This window comes from Oryza glaberrima, chromosome 8, assembly GCF_000147395.1.
Source record: "Oryza glaberrima chromosome 8, OglaRS2, whole genome shotgun sequence".
Taxonomy (NCBI): domain Eukaryota; kingdom Viridiplantae; phylum Streptophyta; class Magnoliopsida; order Poales; family Poaceae; genus Oryza; species Oryza glaberrima.
The window spans coordinates 21,039,381-21,058,456 of record NC_068333.1 but is presented as its reverse complement, the minus strand read 5'-3'; the positions used below and the strand labels follow the sequence as shown (position 1 = coordinate 21,058,456).

Below are 19,076 nucleotides of genomic sequence, written 5' to 3'. Positions count from 1 at the left end.
CCACTATAAGGTTACTTGCATTGTGAAGAAAATATCTTTGAATCTCTTCATCCTATGTGTCAGCTCGTGGTCTTTCCTAGTTGGTGCTTGCACTGTGAGTGTCCTAATTACACTCTCCGTGAAAAAAAAACACTCAATCGATATTGGAATTTGACACAATCTAGAATAATCTTGTTTAGATTCTTTGTTCTAGGTTTTGTGACAAATTTCCATCTAGATTGATTTTTTAGACAGATAGAGTACTAAGATAGAATATAAGCATACTCACGAAAGTAACCTGTACTTATCTTTGGATTGTAGGTAGGGCAGTACTTAAGATTAATATCACTTCTCTATCGTATCGTATTGTCAACCTCCTCCTCTCTACCTTTTCTATGTCCACACCTCCATGCCGTTAATATCACTTCCTGCATATTGCATACTGGTTGTATCAAGTTCATCTATGTTTTTCGAGAATACGCACAAGATTTACGAATCTTTGCATTAAGTAGAGGCGAGAGCAAATTCATCTAGGTCGTGCACGAGCTATACTCATCACGCACAAGCCTCGCCATTTCGTCAAGCTCCCCTTCTCTTTTACTCTATAAAAAAAGAATCTAGATATTGGATATGATGCATATCATTCCTAGGATCTGAATAATTTTTTAATGGATGGAGTACTACCCAACCCGATCCCAAGTTCTCAACCCTACATAGGTCGACATTTTGCCAGAAGAAGTGGGCACCATCGTCAGTTTCATCACCAAGACAGGAGCATGCAAACACGGATACTCGACCACATACGAGCTCACCACGCCCTCCAATCTCTGTTTTCATCACGCGATGGCACATGGGCCATGGGTCCAAAGTGCAGAGTTAGTAACAGAAAGATGGTTCAAAGCAATAAGTGCTGGCAAAACCTATTCAAGTACTCCAAAAAGGAAGTTTACTCGCTACTTCAAAATGTCAAAATACAAGGACGGGATCACGAGATTGTGGGAGGAACTACCACACATGGATGATTTTTTTTATTTTTTAAAAAATCTGCACAAGATAGTGCAAAAATTTATATTGATATAGTCAAAAAAAATTATAAGACTACAACACTAAAAGCCTGTAACCAGAAAAAAGAATTTTAAAAAAACACACCACCTCCACTTGCTAGGAGCTCACCGCACAACCCATTAGAAGGCACTAGCACTAAGCCGGTCGCCGCTAAGCGTGATCGACCGCCGATATACCTACTTGGGGATCACAAACGCTCCACCAAACACCGAAACAACAAAAGAGATCAACGACGGGCTTTCGATCATCCTCACAGTGTTGAGGAGAGAGAGGGCAAGAGAGAAGAATATCCACTCATCCCTCACGACAATCTGATCACGACCATCGAGAAAACCAAATTGAGAGGAGACAGAAAAGGTGGGGAGTGAAAACTTGCTAGGCAACGCTACTATGAAGGTCGTGACACCTTAGGCACCACATGGATGGATTTTAAAATTTCCACTAACTGTTTTCACCTAATTTTTGACAAGTTACCTGTACCAGGCTAAACCGATATGCAAGAGTTAATATACCATTTCATAACTGCAATCGAATGAAAAATATGCAGAAAACCACAGAGCTATATAATCGTTTGATGGTCCTATAGAATCATAATGATATATTGGGAAATAATGGTACTACTACATTGGATAAGTATAGAGCTAATTGAAGTGCAAGAGATTAAGCCGTACGTACGTGCACAATGGTTAAGACGGCTACCGTCTCTACACTACTTTAACTAGACATGTAAAAATACTACATATGCAAATAACATGCATATATAACAGATAATGGTGTATCATTAAAGATCACTGGTCTTACTTAGAGGAGAAGCTTGGTTACTGCAGTCGGTCTCGCTCAGTTGAAAATTACACCAATTAAGTAACAATCAACTAGGATAGAGAGAGAATAATGACACCAGTACATAAGATATGTGTGGACCTCCGTTTTTATAACAGAAATCAATCGTGTAAACAGTACCATTTCTCTGGATCAAGTAGTCTGGTACACACGAGTTCATAGCTGAAATACCAAATGCACATACACGAAAGTCTAGTGCGAATTATTACATCAAAAGCCCGCAGGCATAGTCTTAAATCATCGGACCGAGCGGTCCGGAATACATTCCAAAAACAGAAGTAGATAAGGCAGCGGAGTTAAGGCAGTGGCACGCCATTGCCACAGGCAACGACCGTAACTAAGACCTACTGAGCGCCGGCGTCTTCATCACCCTCCTGGTAGTAAGCGTAGGGATCCTCCGAAGCTTCATCTCCGACCTCTGGTTAAGTTTGTATATTGCAAGGGTGAGTACCAACCGTACTCAGCAAGCCACCACAGCAACAATGCACATGACAGGGGTATTCAAAGGATGGCTATGGTTCTTTTGCGCAAAGCAAGTTTTGTAATTCTTTTCACAAGCCTAAGACCTAGCACAGACTGATCAAATTTTAGTACCAGTGTTCATATTAAACAATGACGGTTTTGTCCACCATCCATTGTGATCCCAAGGATAGCTTCCCGCCATTGAGTCGTCATGGTTTTCTGAGGACGTCCACATTCCCGCCTCTCAGGAAGTGGCTCCATCAGCATAGAAATCATCATGCAATATCCCATCCCACACAAGTTAAGAATTTAGAGTCTAGCCATGTGTAATACATGCCCCGGTGCTCAATAACCGCAAGCACGGCTATTCGAATAGATTTGGTTTACTCACACTGCAGTGGATGTACACTTTATCCGCACTCCGCGACTGCCCAACACATGAGCCTCGTCCCAACACGTGAGACGCATCACGGCAAAGCTTTCCGATAACCTCGCATTGGCAGTACCCGCTCCATGAACTTAAATCCTCGTGCACTCTAGGCGTCCATGTTTCTAGCAGTGAGAGGAGTTCTGGCGCTCCTGGGAAAGAGAAGTCTCATACACATATTAAATTATAGTTCAAGTTAAGTTCTCTCTCACACACACTCATGGCAGTCCTACCAATGGCGACACCGATGTAGGGCACGTCTCTCGGCCCTACCTCAACGGCTGCCCCACCGTAGCGCACCTGCTACACTCAGTGGTGAACCATCTATGCAGGGATACTGCCTCCGCTCGGTTATCTAATCCGCTAGGTCTATACCCATTCGAGAAGTACGGTTGTACGGAGGTCGTTTCATGCTTAACTTCATGGCTCAGTCCTTAATTGACCGAGGACAGTACTAGCCTTTTCCAGATACCACCCAAATCCTCCATCCGCCCCGGTCGAAAACAGTTGTTTAGTTTTATTTCTTCTTTCACAAATCATGTCATCAATTTCATGGCAATGTGGCGCTCATGTCTCCACATGCCGCAACTCAATTACCTTCCCAAGGGTAATTGCCCAAGCATATAACATTTGATAAATATGAGTATGCATGATTCTAGAATAGCATTTCTAAGCAATTATCATAATTGACTAGGGACTCATACGTAATCATGGTTACAAGGATTTTAAGGGTAATCAATAATCAAGGCATGGCATAATCACAAGTAGGATGTTCATCATTGCATGCAATTTTATTTGTAAACAAAATAATTTCACAATTGGGATCAACATGTTTAAGGAATAGTGATGACTTGCCTTGCTCGTAGTTCTGCGGGTCTTGATCCTCGCTTGGATCCGCAACTCCCTCGGGCTCTAAAATTACGTGCGAAGAAACGATTTGAATTCGGTTAGAATTCAAATAAAGATCAAGTAAATCCAAGATATCGAGCGCGGAAGTCGGTTTCTTACATTATCTATTTTTGTTCGTGAAATAGAGCTAATCCGATCTTAATTTATCCATCCTAAACTATTTCGCGGTATAAATATTTTATTAGCACAAGTTTTTAATTTAATTAGCCCGAGTATCATATCCTGGTAATAGATTAGAAATCTCTATTGCAAGCTAAATAACGGACGAGATCCAAAAATTATCTTATAATAATGTACGATTTAATTTGGTCTATGACTAAACGAAATTCATGATTTAAATATAATACATGGCTAAAATTTCTAGCAATTAAATCCGAATATCTACCGTGAATGGATTACTTACAGGGACTACCAAAATAATCTATAATTATATAATTTTACGACTACAAATAATTCTATAACTAAATTCTAATTATTTTGAATTTTCTAATCCTCCTTAATTTGTCTCTAATTTTCTATTTATTTTTCCCTTCCTCTTTCTCTCTTCTTTCTTTTTCTTTCTTTTCTTCCTTTCCCTTTCTTTTTTCTCCCTCTCCTTTCTTTTTCTCTCTTCTCTTTCTTTCTTTTTCTTTCTCTCCCTCCCAGTTTCTCTCCTCCCTCTCGGCTCTCTGCCTACCCGACAGCATCGGCGACCAACAGGGGGGGGGGGGGCAGCGGCTCACCGACGGCGACGGCGGCGACGACGGCGCACGGCGCGGCACACTGAGGCGGCGGCACGAATGCGGCGGCATGACAGCATGAGGGCGGCGGCGTGGCGGCACGACGACGGCGGCGCGTGGAGAAGGGGGAGAGGGAGAGGAGGGAACGGAGTAGGGTGGAGAAGGGGAAGGGGCCGGGGTTTTTATAGGGGAGAGGGGGAAAGAAAGAGGGGGGGCGGTGAAGGGGGGGTGACGCGACGGCGGCACGGGACGCGAGGCGGCGATGGGACGCGCGCGTAGCGACGGAACGGCGACAGCGACGGCGCGGCAGCGGCGGCACGGGGCGCGAGGCGGCGACGGAACGCGCACGGCGGCGGGACGCGCGCGGCGAGTGGCAGACGGCAGCGGCGACGCGACGGCGTGGCAGCGGCGCGGGGTGGTGATGGCGACGGTGCGCGGGGCGCGAGGTGGCGACGGCGACGCGGCGCACGAGGGCGAGGGCGACGGGCGAGCGGCGATGCGACGGGCGGCGATGCGACGGCGGCGCACGGGGCGCGAGGCGGCGGCGGCGGCGCGGGGCTCGGAGCAACGACGGCAACGGCGCGACGGCGACGGCGATGGCGACGGCGCGGCGCGGCGTGGGGCTCGGAGCGGCCAGGCGTGCGCGGCAGAGAGGGAGGATAGCTAGGGGACGCACTTGAGCACCTAGCGGGCAATGAATAGTGACTTTTCCTATTTATCCCGATTTTAGCCTATTTTCTATTTAAATATAGCCCTATAAATTCAAATTTTGCATAAATGAAGTTTACTCAATATTTGTGTTATTCTAACTAAAAATTCACCCTAGATTAATATTACCCATATTTTATTTTTATATAATTTATTTGAATTTTTAATTAGGGTTAATTCTTGCCCCATCGCACTTAAATTTAATTAGTACCATTATGGTCACGATAATATTTTATTTATTTCTATCCACACCTAATCTTTATTTTAAATTATATTTATTTTACCAATTTATTTTTAGGTTTTATTCCTAATTAATTGTTCTTTATTCGCGATCTTCAAACTCCAAAATCAAAATTCAACGGAATGGGCGAATAAAATCGGCATGATGCAATTTATTTAAAAAGTTTTCGAAGGTTCGTATTTTTAGAGTTTTGTTTTTATTAGTCGAATTTTCAGGGTGTTACAGTATGTTAGTAGAAAATGTAACGCATGCTTCAAATATAAAAGGAAGTAGAGGAGCTATATTAAACCCATGTCCAAATTAACTTAGTCACAGCTCAGACAGCTAGTAGATTTTAGAGGTAACATGGAACCTTGGGAAACTACATTCACCATATCAAGACAAACATACAAGTTGCCTGACAGCTTTCGCAATAAATCATCGGATGTTTCCAAACTGAGGACCTGTTTACATGGGACTAAAACTTTTAAGTCCCTATCACATCGAATGTTTGGATACTAATTATAAATATTAAACGTAGACTATTAATAAAACCCATCCATAATCTTGGACTAATTCGCGAGACGAATCTATTAAGCCTAATTAATCCATGATTAGCCTATGTGATGATACAGTAAACATTCTCTAATTATGGATTAATTAGGGTTAAAAAATTTGTCTCGCGAATTAACTTTCATTTATGTAATTAGTTTTGTAAGTAGTCTATATTTAATACTCTAAATTAGTGTCTAAAGACACGGACTAAAGATAAGTCCCTGGATCCAAACACCTACTTAACCTTAGACTAATAAGTTAGCCCTACATGTCTCCAGTACCCTAATTCTATTCAGCTGCTGTCCGAAAGGAATCACTTGGACTCTCGGAGTAGGCCCTGAAACATCCAGGAATATATAACTTCATCATAAAGGAATATTCCTGTATCTACACAGTATGTCGGACTAAGTATACTTCTCTTAAAGCACTGGGAGAATAGTAGATCGATCATAGAAACCTGACATCAGGGTATTAGATACGCTACTGAAGTCTGTAAGTCCTACAGGGTATTCATCATTTGGCATATTGCCAGAGACCAGAGCAACATGTGCACAGATCAGAAAATAGATCTGACTTCCCTATCAGACAGCATAAAACAACAAGTTAGCTTAACGTCTCTGCAATTTGCGTAGAGTACATCTATTTTTCTAATTAAAACAAATTTCCACGATGAGAGAAACTTGAGACTAGCATTATACACTCAAATAGGACAGATAGTCTCAACCAATAGCTGAATTTCTCCATGTTTTATCAAGATTCAAGAGGAAACAAGATGGTTCTGGCAACATGTCCAAATACCAATAATGCCAATGGTAAATTCCATTATTGATTGGATGTGATGTTTAATCATTTTGGCTAGTTGCTAGAAAAAAATGACGAAATTTCCACATTCATAAAAGGACTTTGAACACGGGACGGGCACACATACTACAATACCAAACAATTGTACTAAGGAAGGTAGACATACCACCTAACAGGAAAGCAGTTCATGAACGTGTTTCACACTCTAATAGTTAGTAAGAAAAGGATAATTATGATAGCAATACCTATTATGTCTGAAAAAGAGTAACCACCTTGCCTTTTTCCATGTTAATTGGCATAATGTTGTTTTCTTGGGACCTGCTGCGTCATTGTCCATAACCATTCACAGGTTCATGATGTCCATCTGAAGAGAAGACTTATTTGGATGAGATAAACAATCGCAGGTACAAGGAGAATAACTATCTAGCTTCCATTACAGTGAACTATAGTCTGATGAAAAGCAGAGACAGAGAGCTCTGTCTATTTCAAAAGGTAGTAGCATCAAATATGTAGTTATGCACAAACTATCTGCTGAAATACTTGAATACAAGTATACCACAAGTTCCCTAAAAATCAGGAATATGCCACAAACTCACATCCTCATTAACTTGTAAGATGAAATATTCAGGAACAAGTTCAAAATGGTTGTATGGTATTCCCGAAAAATGGTTGTATGGATCAGTTTAGGAGGATATGAGAATATGACACACGGATGCACACAAGTAATATAATACTCCCTCCGTTTCGAAATGTTTGACGCCATTGACTTTTTAGCATATGTTTGACCATTCGTCTTATTCAAAAAATTTAAGTAATTATTAATTCTTTTCCTATCATTTAATTCATTGTTAAATATATTTTTATGTAGGCATATAATTTTACATATTTCACAAAAGTTTTTAAATAAGACGAACGGTCAAACATGTGCTAAAAAGTCAACGGTGTCAAATATTTCGAAACGGAGGGAGTATCAATCTGCATGACATAACTAGTTTAGTCACAGCCTATAGTTTCAGCCTAACCCAACAGGCAACAGTGTTAATTTACATCTAAAAGCCAAGCTAAGAAAAATCAGATTGCATTTACAATCTACTGAGTCTACTGTAGTATCAAGTCTATCACAAAATAAATCTGTACATGGTTGCATAATTTCTTATCCAAACAATGTTAAATAAACCACTAAATTTAGTAAACGAGACAATAATATGTCAGACATATCCATCTAGCTGCGATTTCAACACAAAGATCCCCAATTAGCTGGTTTAGGAAGAACAATGGTCGCCTCCACTCACCTCCCGGAAACTAGCACCTCGCCATTGGTCTCAGCCTCCGCACCCAGCACTGCCGCGTGACCAGTTGAGGAGGAATGAACGGCGACTTCGCGAAACCCCCCGTCGCCGTACTGTTCCGCCGCCGTTGCCCGCGGCGGCCATGGCCTCCTTCTATCCGAAGGAGCCAGGCGAGCACTCAACCCGGAGGCGTTCCATCGGACAACTGGCGCGCATTCCACCCGCCGGCCGCCGCTCGGCGAGCAGCCAGCGAAGCGGCGCGGTGGTCGCAGCGGCGGCTAGCCGGCGGCGAATCGATTGGTTCGCGAAGAATAAACGCGATTAGGGAAAGCAGCCGATGGGCACCGTTGGATCGGGACTGTGCGGTCTGGATTGAATCTGGGAGGAACTTTGCAAAAGAGACCTTCATAGCGTAATGTTTTAGCAATGGGGTCTCTTTCTCTGTGTCGCAATCAATGATAGAGCAGCCGTTCGATCATCTTTCAACGGCTCAGATCGTAGCCCGGTTAAGCACGCCATATCATCCACACAAGTAATCGATTCGATCTTCTCCGAATCGTCTCCCCGTCCCCAATCCATTCGAGCTTCTCTTCTCCAATCGATTCGCGATTTCCAATCCATGGCGACTCTCACCATGCAGCCGATCGGTCCCCTACCGTCTACTAAGCAAGAAGGCACAAGGCAAGTGAATTCCTTGGTCCGCTTTGTACTCACTGAGATTGAGAGCAAGAACAAGATGGGAGAAACTAGGTTTCGGTGATTTGTTTGTGATTTCTTGTCCTTTGATCTTGCTGCAGCAGGGGAGAGAAGCCTGCGGAGGGTGGTTCCGATTTGAGTGACATCGACTCGGGGTATGTGGCTCTGCCCAATTTATTGTATTGTCTCGCTTGGTTCTTGGCTTATAATTAGTTGATGGATTTGTTGTTGTGGTGGCGATTCTGGGCAGCTGGGTTGTTCTTGGGAAGTCGGATATCGTCCCGGCGGATTTGGCAGCCCAGAGCCTGCGCTCATCTCCGAAGACAATTCCTACATGGTAGGAGAAGCAAGCATGCGGTTGTTTCCTTTTTCTGTATGATGTTTTGACTAAATTTGTGTTTGTTTTGGTGTTCTTTCAGGGCTCGGTGGGTGATTGGAGGTGTGCTGCACACAGTGGTGCCATTCTACGAGAGAGCACGGTATGTTGAAGGTATGTGCGCCTAACTCCGATAATCTTCCACCTTTACCTATGAAAAAATGACTTTGTAATGTTGAATGGGAGGTAATCATTATTGATTTTATGAAATCACTGTCAAGTAGTAATCCAGAAACTGCTGTGCAGTTCATAAATTGCTGCCAAGTAGTTACAAAGTATCTGTGTTTGCAATAGTTGGGAGAATTTTAGGGTGCGTTTGGATCTCAAGCAAGGCCTAATTTATCCTTGCTGTCAAGGTTTAGTGTTTTGTAGAAGCTAAAAGACCTTGCTGTCAAGGTTTAGTGTTTTGTAGAAGCTAAAAGACCTTGCTTTTGATGGCACCAGTCCATAATAACCTGAAAAAGCCTGCCTGATGAGGAGAGCCAAATCGGCTCTCCCCCGACGGCAAACGGCATGCGTGATGTCTCGTGATAATCAACCGCTAGATTCGGTAAAAGCTAAGTAAACGAAATGATGGTCGTTGCTTATATAGGCTACTGCCAAAAGGAGCTAGATAAATCTAGCCGGGCTAGGTAAAGTAAGCAAATGATCCAAACACACCTTAGTGCTGATGTTTGGTTGTTCACAGATGAGACGGCTCGAAATGTGGAGACTGCTGCTGAGGTTGTGGAGCACATAGCTGAGGTCACAGAGAAACTGGCTTCTAACGTGGCTGATCACCTTCCAGAGAATGGATGTCTGCAGAAAGTAGTGGAGAAGATTGAATACATAGCTGAGGTAGTGGATGAAGATGCAGAGAAGGTTGAGGCCATTACTGAGAAGGTGGGCTCCATGTCACTCCCTGTTTTGCCTACTATATTTTATATAGGATACATAATGTCATTTGAATTTCAGAATATTTTGAAAGCAAATTAGCAGTTGGATATGCTGTATGAGTTGATTGGTAGTGCTAAAGATAAGTGGGTAGAGGGCAACTCTAAGTGCCAACTGTGAACACCAGTTTTCAAGTGCTGTTATATATTTCTGTTGGCTCCACCTAAATTGTAGTATTGTAGTAACCACATGCATCAAGAATATATGTATTCAACTTTCTTTTGTATAATAGTGTTGTACCTTCATTGTGTGCTACATACATTTTACCATTATAGTGTTTATATTGATGATAATTAACTTTGTTAGTTGTTTCTGCCAAGGATTGTTTCGCTACTTCTGTTTTCCACTACAAAAATTCTGACAACTCAATTGTTAAAGGATTTTGCTTAATTGGTAAATCTTTGTAGGTATTGTTGAAGACTTCAAGGTCATAGTTCCACTTCAAAAGTATATTGTTGACATTAAATAAAAAAAAATTAATGCAATTTTACTGTGCCACAATTTGCCAGGACATCTAGGAATAACGTCCTATTTTCTTTTGTATTTAAAAAGAGTCTACTACTATGCAGCCTTGTGGCATTGCACTAGTTTTAGAAAATGTATCTATATAGCAAGTAGAAGAGTACAATAACAGTGAACAAAATGCCGGATTGTACCAATACAAATCAACTACTATTGTTTTATCCTAATAAAACTGAATCAGGCAAAGAAAGAAAGGATTCGTACAGGTATAGAGTCATTTTGCGTAAAACTGTTGAGATATCTGCACTGTTTTGGAAGTATTGTGAAAGACAACCAAAGATGAAGCTATTAACACTTTATTGATCTTCTCGCTAATACAGATTGAGAATTTCAGCGACAAGATTGATGCTAAAGTAGAACCTATCTTCACGGAGATTGAGAAGGAATTCGAAGACTCAACATCAAATGATGGAGTAAATGCAAATATATGATCACTAGCCCTACGTAGAAGGAAATACTCTCAGCTCCCCATTGTGTATAGCATATGCTTTTTTTTTTTTTGAATGATTCGTTGTACATATGTGTACCTTTCTGTATGAGTTATACCGTGCTTATTGTGACGCATGGTGGTGTTGTGGCTGGTGCTCGAAACTAAAGTAGAGTTAGTATTGACTATTGAGACTGTTGAGCTGTGAAATTTCATAGACTGGTACAAAATAGAATGGTTGGTACTGGTAAATGCTATTATATCACAAAATGAACAATGCCTTTTTGGTACATAGAACTGGAACCACGAACAGTTTCTTATGAAATTTTTATGACATTTATTTAAAGTTGGGTTGTCATGGACTCGTGGATATAGTAGTTATTGTGCACGTAATATGAAGTGCTAATTCGTCAACTTCTAGGTTCCTGTTGAACCGTCCCCCCAGGTCTTGTTCAGTGCTCAGAGTTTCAGAAATCAGAACTGCTCGCTTGTCTACCTTTCATGCAAAATCCACCCGGGTTCCAGGGCCATCGCCGGCGAGAAGCCAGCTCAGCTTATGATATTTTGCTTGGGATATTCTGCTGTGTTGGATTTATATCCCCCGACCACGAGGCGCACGCGAGCCAAGCCCAGCTGCCATTGCTTACACTAGTCACTGGATCAACGAACAGCGACTTGGCGAGAAGCCCGGCCGCGCGAAACGCATTGCTTTGGCGCCGGTCGCTTCGGGTGGAAGTTGGAGAACCCCGCGACCGCGACTCCGCGGGACGCCAGCCAGCCTATTGCTCTATTCCGTACTGCGACGAGAATCCTACGCGATCACGTAGCAACCGCGTGCCACGGCTCCGAGTCCGAGTCGCGTACGTTGGTGCCGCTGTGCCGGGAGCCCGGGACCTCGATCGAATCCGCGTCGGGGCGGGGGATCCTGCCTATATATGCACAAGCACGTAGGCGTACGACCACACCAAACACACCCGTACCGTACGGGCGTATCACCAAATCGGCAAGTCACAAACTAGTTGAGCAGGAGGGACGACTTGTGCGTGGCGGGTACGTAGATGGATCAGGAGGCCTCGTTGCTGCCGGCGGCGTCGTCGCACACGGTGGTGAGGAGGAAGAGAGCTCTGCAGCTTAACGAGACGGTGTACGAGGAGCCGGAGTACGTGGCGACCAAGGGTGGCACGTACAACGTCGCGGAGATGCCCGAGAGGTTCAAGTCCCCGAACAACGTCGACGGGCAGGATGCGTGGACGACCGCCATGTTCGTGCGTGGCATGATCCTGTTAGACGCCTCCTTCCGAGAGCTCCAATCGAGGATTGCATCCGAGAAAATGCCATCCAATGTTTGTGATTGAAGCCTTATTTCAAAACGCGCACTAATGGAGGCATATTTATTAGTATTGTTTTTATTTTGTTTTTCTTAGTTTATTATGGTGGTTATATGTTAATTTGGCATGTACACATCTCGTCGGTGTTTATCTTCTTTTCCTAGCTCATGTAAACAAGTTTCACGAGGAACATTTGCGGAAGCTTAAGAGGCCACCCTAATAAGCAGAGATTGCCAGGAAAACGTTGCTCAACAAAAAGATCTTAGTAACCAACTCGAAAAAGGAGACCAGGCATGACAAGTGGCGATCTCTGTACTAGAATAGAACCCCTGTTAGCAGCGTTAGCAACTTAGCAATTGGATTTTTCCATCCCTTGGGAGATGACTTTGGTGCTAATCTAGGAAGAACAAAAATTCACAAATAAGCTAACAGGAAGAAGAACATCATCGGACTCTAAGCACAAAAGATCTGCTGGTGCGGCAACTGGCATCTCACCGTCTTGCAAAATCTGTGCACCGAGATGGTGCACCTGCTCCTCGAGCCTCTCGTAATCTGCAATTTGTAGCACCACCATACCGTGGATTCCCTCGATGGTATCGTGGTTTGGCCTCTGAGAGTTCGTGCGCGCTAAATCTTCTTCTGTTTGCAACTGGGCGTAGTAGGGCCTGCACTTGTTCCTTCTTATTCAGAACACCTTGATGCATTTTTTCGAGCCTTCTGTTGTCCGCCGAGAGCAGTTGAGGCGCTGGGGCTGGTGGGGCTTGGGCCGGGGTAGCAACATCGGCGGCAGCCGCCCGCGCCATGTTTCTATCCCGTCTACGCCGACGACGGCCGGGACCCTGTGACATCATGCACACGTAAAAGAAGTCGATGAAGAACTGAAACATCATGCACTCAACAGTTACTGAACCGAACAAATGTAGTTAGTGCCTTAATTACTGGACCGAGCAAATGTTCAGATGATGAGATCAAACATAACTGAAACATCACGCACTCAACAATTACTGAACCAAACAAATGTAGTTAGTGCCTTAATTACTGGACCGAGCAAATGCTCAGATGATGAGATCAAACATAGTACCAAGCAAATGTTGAACAATTACTGAACCGAACAAATGTAGTTAGTGCCTTAATTACTGGACCGAGCAAATGTTCAGATGATGAGATCAAACATAGTACCAAGCAAATGTTGAAGTGAAATTACCTCTCTCACAATAGGTTGCTGATGGCCGCCGACTACCGCACCAGCCCATCCACCGCGGGGAGCAACGCCGCCATCCTGACGGTCCGCGGCCACTCCTCCGCCGCGGCGAGCGCCGCCGCCGCCCACACGATTTGCGCGCTGTCCTCCGCCGCAGGGAACACGATCGCCACCTCGACCGCCGCCGCCGCCCTGATGGTCGCCAGCCACTCCTCCGCCGCAGCCGCGGCCCCCGCCGCCCACACGATTTGCGCGCTGTCCTCCGCCGCAGGGAACACGATCGCCACCTCGACCGCCACCGCCCACTCGATCTGCAGCTGGTCCTCCGCCGCAGGGAAAACGATCGCAACCTCGACCGCCACCGCCATGACGGACTCCTCCGCGGCGAGGTCCACCCGGAGCATCCCTCCATACCTCATCGGGAGGATGCAAATGGACGGGGAGGAAATAGCGGTGGTGTCCTCCCCGCTGGTCGAGCCCGATACCATCGCCGAGGTGCCCGTCATCTCCATGGACGACGACGATCACCCGACCTCCCCAACCTCTACGAAGATCGCGGTCGAGGGGCGCCCCCAACCAAAACTGCGCATCTGCAGCGTGGATGTAGACCTCTCCGGGTCCCCCAACGGGCACGTTCCCGAGGCCCCGCAGCGCACTGCTTGGGAGGCAACCGGCGAACGATCCCATGGCTTCAAGGAAGGGAATCCAGAACGTAGGACCGTTGGTGTTGGCGATGCCGATGCTGAGTACCGGAGCCCAGACCTGCAGGCGCGGAGTCCGAGCATCGCGTCGGAGCTCGCGGCCGTACGCCTGGTGTTGCTGGTCACCGGCGCTTCGGGCTTGGACGCCGCGCGCGCCCGCCCTGACGATCGCAGAAGATTCCCGATCCCCTCGGCCGCAAGCTGGCTCGGTGTTCCAGTCGCGCGCGCGCGCATGACCGCGCTCCGGTGGGTGAGGAGCAGCACGGCGCTGCGGGGAAACAGTAGCGACGCCGCCGCCGCCGCCGCGGCGCCCTCTCCCTCCTCCGCGTCGTCCACGCCCACGAGCTCCACCTTCCTCGAGGAAATGGCGCTCCCCTTGGCCGCGCCCATCATGGCCGCGTCTGTCGTCACGGCGGCGAGCAAGGCGCGCGTGAGCAGCTGGTGCCTGCCGGGGATGGCCGCGGCCCCTCGTTGCTGTGGCCGCGGCGGCGACGGCGGGGTTAGAGGGGGCGGTTGCGGTGGTGGTGGTGGTGGTGGTGACGTGGATTTGATCGGAGGACGACGCGATTTATAAGAGATCGCCGTGTTGGAGGGGAGAAGGCGGAATGGCGGATTGGGAAGCGAGAAGAGAAGAGAAAAGGGGAGAAGCGGTGGCGAGGTTGTTGCGCGCCGTGTTCCCCACGCCGTACTAAGCCAAGAAAGGAATGGCGGCGACGGTGGGTCGGGCCCTTGCTGGTAATTTGTTTCTCCGGTAGGTCGGGCCCACAAAGCGCGCACCGGCGGACGGCGGTTGATGGAGACGGTGAGAGTGCTGCGGGATTTAGGCTGGAGGCTTGCCATGGGATGGGGAGCGTTGCAGCAGCAGCAGCATCATCTCAGGCGAGCCCGAGAAGAGAGATGAGAGAGGGAACCAGCGCGCAGACCGTTGTGCTTTAAACAAGGGTTCCATGTACTTGGAGTCATCTTATTACAATTTTACTGTTATTCATCTATTTCGAGTCATGTCATTACAATTTTGCTATTATTTGAAATATACCACTACTTATTCCTTCAATTTAATTCCTAAAATTTCTAAACAAATATTCCTAAAATTTCTAAACCAAATTATCCTTCTTCCTCCTTTATTTCCTCTCTCTTGTTCGTCTTCTCTGTGAACTAGATCTTGCGGCCACTGAGCTGAACCTTGAAGCAGCAGGCAGCATGCTTACTACAGTGGTGTTTGGATCAGGGACTAAACTTTAGTCCGTGTCACATTGGATGTTCGGACACTAATTTGGAGTATTAAATGTAGACTACTTACAAAACTAATTTCATAAATGAGAGTTAATTCGTGAGACAAATTTTTAAGCCTAATTAATCCACAATTAGCATATATTTACTATAACATCACGTAGGCTAATCATGAATTAATTAGGCTCAATAGATTCGTCTCGCGAATTAGTCTAGGGTTATAGAATGAGTTCTGTCATTAGTTTATGTTTAATGCTTCTAATTAGTGTCCCAACATCCGATGTGTCAAGGACTAAAATTCAATCCCTGGATCCAAACAGGACCTACGGTATGTAGAAGCGGAGTAGCTGTTGTGGACCCAACCATGCAGGCATATGCAGCAACGATGGGTCAAATCAACAACTACTCACAATCACCGGGACATGATCCCAAGGTGAATTAGCTGCCATGTTGCTAGTAGAGATGCAAGCAGGCCAACCCACGAACCTGCTTATATGAAAAATTAATGGGTAACCTGTGGATTGACCCGTGGGTTATCTACTAATTTTCTTTGTAAATGAGTTTATGGATCGATCCACCTGCGTCTCTAGGTGCGGCAAGCTAGGCTACGACGCGAAAACCCATGAGTTACCACTTATTTGATATATAAGTAGGTTTTCGGGTCGTCCTGCTTGCATCCCTGCTACAATGTTGCATCTAATAATCTCTATCCGATCCACCAAAGCACTTGATTCCCCACAGAAGGACTAAGATGCAGCGTAATCAAACAGGTGGCCTAAGTTGCTGCTTGGTCATTAGTCTATCCTCAGGCAGCATGGCTTGCGACGGGCACGGTGACGGAAGGGATTCGAGCACCAGCCGTAGGGCCTCACACCTGACCTCCGCCTCCTCGCCAACGAGGATATCTCCCGCAGCTCCAGTCTGTCACCCTTCGGACCAATGGCCCGACGTCCGAAAACGCCTCACCGGAAGGGGCTCGCGCGAAGAGCACGCATCGGTGTATCAGTAGGTCAATATCACTGAATGAAGAAAGGGGATGCAGATGTTGGAGAAGATGAACATGAGATGGAGATGGAGAATCGTAAAATCGGCCCACGAACAGCCTCATGCTTGCCTAGGCTGCAACACACCGCCATTCGTCTATTCCTATCAGGTGGAGGGGAAAAATGGCACCATCCTTGTTAGACGGAGGGGAAAAAAGGCTCTATCACCTGCTATTCTGAGGGTGGTGAGACAATGAGGACTTTCTTCACTTTGATCATGAGTCTATGTCAACTAGCTTCCTCTCTTCTACCCTATTCCTCATGAATGGTTTCTTAGAATCGATCAAACTCCACATATTAGGTTGCCTTTGAGCAAGCTTCTCCCTTTCTCATGGAAGAATCGTCTGATTGAAGATTCAGTTAAAGTCTTCCCCATCAAAATAATGAGATGGAAGGAGCTAGGTTTGTAATGCAACTCCAAGCTCTGTCGAGACACTGGATCACGGAAAAATTGGAGATAGGCTGGAAACTATTGTTTTCCCCACCTATCTCGAGGATGAGGTGAACTCGAAATGCATTCACTAATAAATGTTGTGGTATAATGGTATAATGAATTGTATTCTTTGTATTGCTATACAATTGGATCGGCTTATATAGCCCCCGAAATTACACATGAAATTACAATCTTGCCCCAAGGGTGCACTGGAAGTTACTATGATACCCCCATAAAGTTGGAAAACCTAAGGATGTAACTATACATTCAAGTGGTCTCCCAGAGCTACTGGCGTCAGCTTGCATGAGTGATTGGAGTGATCCCCACGACATCTTCTAAGAGAATATTCCATGCTCCATGGTGTAATCATCAAGCTCCTTTCTCCCTTGTCGAATACTCCCTCTATTCTAGTTTGATCATCACATAAGGTTTTTAATGTCTTCCCAAAATGATCATCCTCTAACAAGTGCATCTTTGTTTTATTTGTGCCATGAGTAAATGAGCATCATTGAATGCATTGCATGTAACCAACCAAGATTAATTTCTATTGGTCCAACTACATGCAATATTTAAAATTTGATACAATACATGGAACACGAAATGACGTAGCACCTTAACCGATGAGAATTATTTACATAATGATGAATGTTTTATTATCATTGGTCTCTGTGCTCTTTGCTTCGGTGATGATCAAAATGGAATGGAGGGAGTAGTATTTTTGTCTTGTAACGAATTCGAATACTACTTTCCAAGCCGGCATTCGTGTTATGTCCCTCGGTCATCTTCTACTTGCTTGTCACAAAGGGTCGAAAAGTATTTGCCCTAAGTAAATATATCCTCAATTAGTATTGGGATAATGTTTTGGTCAAATAAGGAGATGGTGTTTGTCTCCTACTGAAATACTTGTGTGTTCTGTTTTTTGGTCATCAATTGTATGCACTAACTTTGTTTTATATATAGGGAAAGAGAGATGCTACTACCATGTTTTTGGGTACCGCAAGTTGGAATTGAATTGATAAGTTTATATGAGGTTGGATGTTTTGGCATCGCTATGGATGTCAAAAAAGGTTTTGAGGCCAAAAAAGGTACACAAACAAAAGAGAATCCAAGGATAAAGTTACACCATGTAGATATGTTTATGGAAATGAGGGTCATCGAGGAAAGGATAAAAGAGATCATCTAATAAAGTATCCTTGAGCTAAAACTAGATCTAATTGTCAATTACACATGGGTGTAGTAATGGACAGAAAGACAAGAAACTATGAAATAGCTGAGTTAATTTTGGAACACACTCACCCTTTTGCATTTTCCTGAAACCTTACACTTGATGGCGTTATAAAGAAGAATTTCAGATTTGCAAGTTTTTGAAATTGAAATAGCCAATGGTGCAGGAATTGGGCCAAAGGCAACAAATGAGTTGGCAAGTCACCAAGTTGGAACCAAATCATTCCTTGTTTTATTATAATTAGCTTTCTTTTGTCATTTTGCAAGCAAACATTTTGGAACCAAATTTCTTTAAATGTTCAGCCCTCACATATTGAATTAGCAACAACAACACATTTTGATGTTTTTTTTCTGTTCTGATGTCACAATCTCTTTTGCCACACTAAATTGGCACAATAATCAGTGTCAATCTCTTCGTATTTTTAAATTGACACAATAGTCAGAATCTCAAATTTACAAGGACGTTCACTCTCATCACATTCAGTATTGAGTCACAATCTCAATTCAAATAGATTTACAGTTTCAAATCAATTTATAATCACATTCTTGATCTACTGTTGTTGTCCTCCTCAGAGGTGCTGGTGGTGGCCGCCCTGACGGTCCAGACTTTGCTAGCAACAAGCTAGGGACCCGCTCCCGTCCTAGTGTTCTCATCTAGGTTGGGACGAGGTGCTCGATAAGGACACCACCGTGGAAGCCATCGTCGTCGATGCGAGCATATGGGTGGAGCAGGTCCATGAGGCGAGGCGATGGAAGAGAGAGGAGGAAGGAAACCAGAGTCGAAGTGTTAGGAGTGACGGGCTGTGCATCCGTGGGATAATTTTTGTTCGCTTCCGCGCTTCTCGCTAGTTTTTAGTGCGATGCGGATCGAACGGACGTGCGACGCGCCACGTCCGTCTTGACGTCGCAAGACCAACGTCAGTCAGACGATCGGGTTCCAGTCCAGCGAACCCGGAACCCCATATGTTTCCCCGGCCGTTCGGGATAT

General features: G+C 45.0%; 2 protein-coding genes and 1 long non-coding RNA gene across 4 annotated transcripts; 1 reads left to right on the top strand and 2 right to left on the bottom strand.

Annotated features, from left to right (window-relative positions):
- Positions 1–6,809: 6,809 nt before the first annotated feature.
- On the bottom strand, positions 6,810–8,274 carry LOC127783208 (uncharacterized). The gene is made up of 2 exons (XR_008019255.1): positions 7,978–8,274; positions 6,810–7,049 (listed from the first exon to the last, which is right to left on the bottom strand). It is a non-coding gene; the product is annotated as an uncharacterized LOC127783208 (long non-coding RNA).
- A 242-nt stretch (positions 8,275–8,516) lies between these two features.
- On the top strand, positions 8,517–11,180 carry LOC127781357 (uncharacterized). Of its 2 annotated transcripts, none has more exons than XM_052308306.1 (6): positions 8,517–8,655; positions 8,772–8,825; positions 8,921–9,007; positions 9,090–9,160; positions 9,735–9,928; positions 10,822–11,180. In XM_052308306.1, the coding sequence occupies exons 1-6, from the start codon at positions 8,594–8,596 to the stop codon at positions 10,930–10,932; spliced, it is 579 nt and encodes a 192-aa protein (XP_052164266.1). In that variant the 5' UTR covers positions 8,517–8,593; the 3' UTR covers positions 10,933–11,180. The 2 variants fall into 2 exon arrangements, with proteins under 2 accessions (XP_052164266.1, XP_052164267.1); XM_052308307.1 differs by having other exon boundaries at positions 8,520–8,655; positions 8,775–8,825.
- A 1,369-nt stretch (positions 11,181–12,549) lies between these two features.
- Positions 12,550–14,595, bottom strand: LOC127782910 (uncharacterized). The gene is made up of 2 exons (XM_052310188.1): positions 13,461–14,595; positions 12,550–13,095 (listed from the first exon to the last, which is right to left on the bottom strand). The coding sequence occupies exon 1, from the start codon at positions 13,967–13,969 to the stop codon at positions 13,493–13,495; it is 477 nt and encodes a 158-aa protein (XP_052166148.1). The 5' UTR covers positions 13,970–14,595; the 3' UTR covers positions 12,550–13,095; positions 13,461–13,492.
- Between the last annotated feature and the right edge of the window lie 4,481 nt (positions 14,596–19,076).